Source organism: Aplysia californica, unplaced genomic scaffold, assembly GCF_000002075.1.
Source record: "Aplysia californica isolate F4 #8 unplaced genomic scaffold, AplCal3.0 scaffold00051, whole genome shotgun sequence".
Classification (NCBI taxonomy): Eukaryota; Metazoa; Mollusca; class Gastropoda; order Aplysiida; family Aplysiidae; genus Aplysia; species Aplysia californica.
Window position 1 is genome coordinate 857,731 of NW_004797321.1, and position 6,019 is coordinate 863,749.

Consider the following 6,019-nt stretch of genomic DNA (forward strand, 5'->3'; position numbering starts at 1 on the left):
TCGATTTTAGACCACCAAGGGATCTTTAACGTGCGCAACTTGCACACGGGCCCTGGTCCGAGATTTTTCGCCCTTGTCCGAGAAGGCTAGGTGTAGATCTTTCCTACCAGAAGATCAGGGGTGTGGCAGAAAGACAGCTGTAAGAAGGAGTCAAGGAGTAGCAGTAGAAAGGCAGAAAGAGTTAGGAGCACAGAGGAGGGGGCAAAGGAGGTGAGGGGGTGGGACAGAAAGAGGAGACGAAAGCAGACGACAGAATATTACTAGAGAGCAGGAAAGGAGGTGAAAGGAGACAATTTTAGAGAAGAAAATGTTTCGGTCGCTACCCGGATTCGAACCCGGGACCTTTGAAAGAGAGGCCAACACCTTAACCTCTAGGCCACGAGAGCCCCCCCCCCCCCCCCCCCCGGCAAATTCTTTGTCGTTCTTTTCTGTCTTTGCCTTTCTCGTTCCTATCTCTCTGTATCTGTCCTTCTGTCTGTCTCTTTGTCTCTGTCTTTGTTTTTTTCTCTGTCTCTCTCACTCTCTCACTCTTTCTCTCTCTCTTTCACTCTCTCTCTCTCTCTCTCTCTCTCTCTCTCTCTCTCTCTCTCTCTCTCTCTCTCTCTCTCTCTCTCTCCCTCTCTCTCTCTCTCTTTCCCTGCCTCTTTCTCCCTCTCTCCTTTCTCTCACTGTCCCTCTCTCACCCTCCCGCTCTCATGCTGCCTTTTACTCCTTCATTCTCCACGTTCTCTCCCTCTCACCTCACCCACCCCCCGGGGCGGTGCCACTGACTGAAGTGTCTTCAGACCATTCCCAAAGGGGGGACATTTCTCGTTCATGTACAGTAGAATTGTAAATGGGTTGATTCATCAATGTCACACTCATAACTGTGCCTGACCCACAACAGGGAACTGCTGCTTTTTCTTTCCTAATCCTTACTATTGTCATTTTTCCTCTACATCTTTTGTATGTTTGTCACACTCTTGTGACCCAATATTTCCGGGGTGCTTGATAGTCCAAGCAGACCTTGTGCTGTTGAGGCTAGAGAGGTGAGCAGAGTAAGTCTGATTCCCTGTAAGGACTTCTGTTGTCAGCCACCCCTTGGCGCTCATATGACCTTATGCAGTTGCGAGCGCCGTAAAACCTCTACTAAAAGTAAACATCACCTCCCCTCGCTCTCTTTCACACTTCTCCTCCCCTCTTACCCTCCCTTCCCCTCCCTTCTCCTCTCCCTTTCCCTCCTCCCCCCTCCATCACTTACTCCCTCTCCCTCTCCCCTCAGACGGCGGACGTAATCTCACCCCCCTCCTGCAGAAAGTGAACCTGCCTATTGTTGACCAGAACTCCTGTGTCCGATCCTATGGTTCACGGTACATCAATAACCTCAAAATATGTGCCGGAGACTACCGCAACGGTGGAATAGATACTTGTCAGGTCAGTTCAGAAACGCTTTCGGGGGCACATATTATTACTTTTATTATTATCTTTATTATTAGTAGTAGTATCATCATCATCATCATCATCATCATCATCATCATCATCATCATCATCATCATCATCATCATCATCATCGTCATAACTAGTATTATTAGTATTATTTACAATAACCATCATCATTGTTATTGTTATCATTATCATCAAATTTATAATCATAACCATTTTTTAATTATTATTTTGTTATTGTTATTAATTATTATTATTCCGTTCATCATCATCATCATTGTCATTATCATCGTCATCGTCATTATTATTAATACTATTATCATTCTTGTTAGTGCTATTGTTGTCCATATAACTGTTGTTATCTTTTTCTTTTACTAAAACTACACGAACTAGAGTCATAATTATTATCAGTCTACCTTTCCCATGTTTATTATTTTTCATCATTGCTGTTATCGTTGTTATGGTTGTTCTTGACTTTTTATTGTTTGCTTTCTTCTTAATTTTATTGTGACCACGACCATTTCTATTTAGTAAAGACGAAGATGATGATAAAAATAATAAAGAGGAGGGGATGGAGGAGGGGAACGAGAAGAAATCAGGGAGGAGGAGAAGGAGGAGGAGGAGGAGGAGGAGGAGAAGGAGGAGGAGAAGGAGGAGGAGGAGGAGGAGGAGAAGAAGAAGATGAAAGAGGAGGAAGTGGAGGAAGAGGAGAAGGAGATGAAGGAGGAGAAGAAGAAAATGAAGGAGGAGGAGGAGGTGGTGGAGGAAGAGGAGGAAGAGGAGAAGGATGATAATGATTACGGTGTTCTTTTTCCACAGGGTGATTCTGGGGGTCCTCTCATGTGCATGTCAGGAGGCAGATACTTCCTGCAGGGTATCGTGTCGTTCGGCTCAGGATGCGGCAGACCTTACTACCCCGGCATCTATACCAGAGTGGCACACCCACTCATTTTAGATTTCATACAGAAATCTTTGAACTGAATATAAAACATCACATATGTATTACATGCAGAAGTCTTTGAACAGAAAGTAAAACATCGCAATGTTACGTGCGGAAGTCTTTGAGCAGAACATAAAACATCACATATTGCTTACCGAAGTTGTTTTTTTAAACAGTCTACACACAGAAGTGTCTTAAAGCAGAATAAAACCATAGACTGTATTGTATAGAAGTCTCTGAAGAGAGAATAAAACATTACAATTTCATGCAGAAGTCTTTGAACGAAGAAAATGCGTTACGATTGCATACTGAACTGAGGATTTAATATCATAGACTACTGACGTCTCTGAACAGAGAATAAAACATCAAAGACTACATACAGAAGTCTCTGGAGAGAGGATAAAACATCAAAGACGACATGCAGAAGTGACTTTGATAAAACAAACGGCATCACAGACGACATACAGAAATGTATTTACATGAAATAAAAACATCATCACCATACCACGTCTTGTACAATTGTCTGTGGTATTCCTTTTAGTGCCTTGCCAACTAAGCTACCTGTTTCGTTGTCGGGTATTTGTTTTAGTTTTGTTTGTTTTGTTGTTTTGTTTTGTTTTTTGTTGAATTGTCATAACTTCCAGTTTTGAATAAAATAACTGTCAAATTGTTGAAGCAAAAGAGAGTGATTTGTTGACGAAATCTGAACTGTGTACCGTACAAACATGTAGATCATCTTCTTGATATATATAATATCTGTATAAATATATACATGTTGTAGATTACAATTTGAATACCCTTTAAACTGTGGTTTCAATACAACGCTCGTTTTAGAGCAGGGGTCTCCAAATGACCAGCCCGCGTTCCAGATCCAGCCGCAAGGTCAATTCGTCCGACCCACCTTCACGTCACCATGAGAAGGAGAACAAAAATGGACGATGATTATGTTTGTGGTGTGCTCAGGGCCTAATCACCAAAATCATTCAGTCTTTTCATTGAACTCTACCGTGCGAATTAAACTTGCTTTTGTTGACTTCAATACTTTTACTTTGTTTATCTCCGTTTTCAAATCGTTCATTAAAAACATAAGAATTACGCAAACGAGGATCGCACATTCATTCCCAGTCGCCCAGACACAAGAATTTCACAAATATTATTTATGTTTGTTATAATTTAGTGTGTTTATTTTGTATTCAGTGCATTGGGCTGAACGAAGTACGAGTAGTTACCTGTCCACCGCTCGGCATTCTTTCATTTAACGGTCCCACTTTTTAAAAAAAGTTTGGTGTCCCATGTTTTAGAGAGAAAACACCTCTAATTGTATAAATAAAGAAGCCAAGGACTAGATTAGTATTCGTTTCAGATCCCAAAATGTGTTGTATAAGTGACTTCAGAAATTCAGCGGTCGTTTTCCTTCTCGTGACAATTTTCTGGGGTTGGCAGATTGTAAGTGTTACTGCTGCCGCTGTTGTTGTTCCAAATATCTTCTCTTCTCTCTCTCTTTTGTTCACTTTTATTTTTATCTCTTTTTGTGTGTTTCAGTTTTCGTTTTTATTTTTGTTTACTCTTCTATTGTTGATTTTTGATGGTTTTGTTGTGTCTTTTTTGTTTCCTTGGGCTTTTTTGTTTTGTTTTGTTTTGTTTTGTTTTGTGCGGCCGGCGGGATGGTTGTGGCTAGGTATTGGAGGGCTCTTTTCTCTGCGTTCTTCGCGAACTTTCAGTTTTACATTAAAGTTCATACTGGAGTTACTATTTTCGTTCTATTGTAAATACCATTGACTGTTTCAGTTTTCATTCCACAAAAAAGTGTTTTGTTTTGTTTTATTGTGCGTTTATTTTGGTGGGGGGGGTTTTCGAAACGTGATTCCATTTAGCTCAGTGCCCTGTAAACAAGCGAAATGGATTACTTACTTCACAAAGAAGGAATTTCGTCAAGATTAATTTGTTTGTATTACGTTGTTTAATAAAGACTTCTCTTTGTCCAAGTTTGTTATTCTTTCTTATTGTTTAATTCTATGTGTAAAAGTGTGTACAGATAAGTGACAGGGAATTACCAGAATGATATAGGAGCTAAAACGCGGTAGAATCATGCGGTGCTCAGTTTTGGGGCATAATGTCGAGTTATTGTTATCATCTTACTTAAAGCGTTCTCGTTTATCTTTCTTTTTACGAAAAACAAACTCATATATCTTGAATAGAAGTTGGAAATTTACGATTGAAGGGGGTGGGGGTCGCCTGGTGTTTTTTTTTTCTTCTTTTTTGGGTTGTTGCTTTTTAGTTTGTTTGTTTGTTTGTTTTTTTAGGGAGTTTGGTTTGGGGGGTTTTTGGTTAGTGTTTTTACGGCGCTCGCAACTGCATAAGGTAATATGGGCGCGCGGGATACACAAAACATTTTTAGTTGGTAGGAAATTTAGAATTTGCCCGGTGGTGGCCGAAGCCTAGTCTTATCTATTTTGGACCACCAAGGGATCTTTACGGTGCCCAACTTACACTCGGGACCTCCGAGATTTTCCGCCCTTGTCCGAGAGGGCTAGGTGTAGATCTTACCTACCATAAGATCAAGGGGTGTCGCTGAAAGACAGCAATAAGAAGGGGCCAAAGAGAAGCAGTAGAAAAGCTGCAGAAAGAGTCAGGAGCCCATAGGAGGGGATAAAGGAGGTGAGGGGGTGGGGGCAGAGCGTGGAGACGAAAGAGGAAGACAGAACATGGTTAGAGAGAGGAAAGGATTTAAAAGGAGAACATGGTTTAGAAGAAAATTTGCCGTCGCTATTCGGCTTCGAACACGGGACCTATTGAATGAGAGGCGAACACCTTAACCTCTAGGCCACGAGAGCCCCCATCGACTGGTGTAAGAGGTAAAATTTTTTGAGCAGCGGTGCAAAGAAATAAGTGGCAAACCATGGTCGCTAATGTACGTTTCACATCTGGCACTTGAAGGGGAAAAGTTTGCAGAAGGGAAGACGATCGGACTGCAAACACAAGAGAGAGGCTTTCAACAACGCCATTCTTAGCACAGATATCTGATAATGACAACTTATAGTGCATTAGCGCCTATTCCAGTGTATACACAGCTTTAGGCGCTTTACATATTATATCAAAATACACAACAATTACCGTGAAAAAAATATGATAATATTTGCTAATATAAACGAATAACGACACACACACGCACACACACATACACACACACACTCACACACACACACACACACACACACACACACACACACACACACACACACACACACACAAGCAATCACACAGACGCGCACACACACATCATTATGAGTGAACCAAAAAAGTTGTGTAATGCACACAATGCGATGCATAAGTTAACCAAAATACATAGGATATGTTCACAGTCGGTTAATAAAAATACAAAAAATAGACACACTGCCATTTGCATAATATTGTTCTGATGCCTAAGCCACTGGGTTAGAAATGAATTCGTTAAGTGTGATGACACTCTTCAACAGAGAAATTTAGTTACACCACAGAGCAGGCTGATTTTGTGGTGTTAACTCCACAAAGACTTTTATTGCACTGACGTGTAGTAAGTAGTGAGTACATTTCGAGATTCAGCCACAAGCGCAAAAAGGGTCAGTCGGAGATGCTTAGTAAGTGTTTTACGGCACTTGCAACACAATAATGTCATAT

The 6,019-nt window shown here is 41.0% G+C and overlaps 1 protein-coding gene across 1 annotated transcript in view; it reads left to right on the forward strand.

Moving 5' to 3' along the window:
- Positions 1–2,866, forward strand: part of LOC101848946 (chymotrypsinogen A) — a 5,786-nt gene extending 2,920 nt beyond the window's left edge. The window contains exons 4-5 of the mRNA XM_035968330.1: positions 1,262–1,413; positions 2,242–2,866. Coding sequence (XP_035824223.1) covers positions 1,262–1,413; positions 2,242–2,403 — 314 coding nt within the window. The 3' untranslated portion in view covers positions 2,404–2,866. The remainder of the gene's footprint in view (positions 1–1,261; positions 1,414–2,241) is intronic.
- The last annotated feature ends 3,153 nt before the right edge of the window (positions 2,867–6,019 follow it).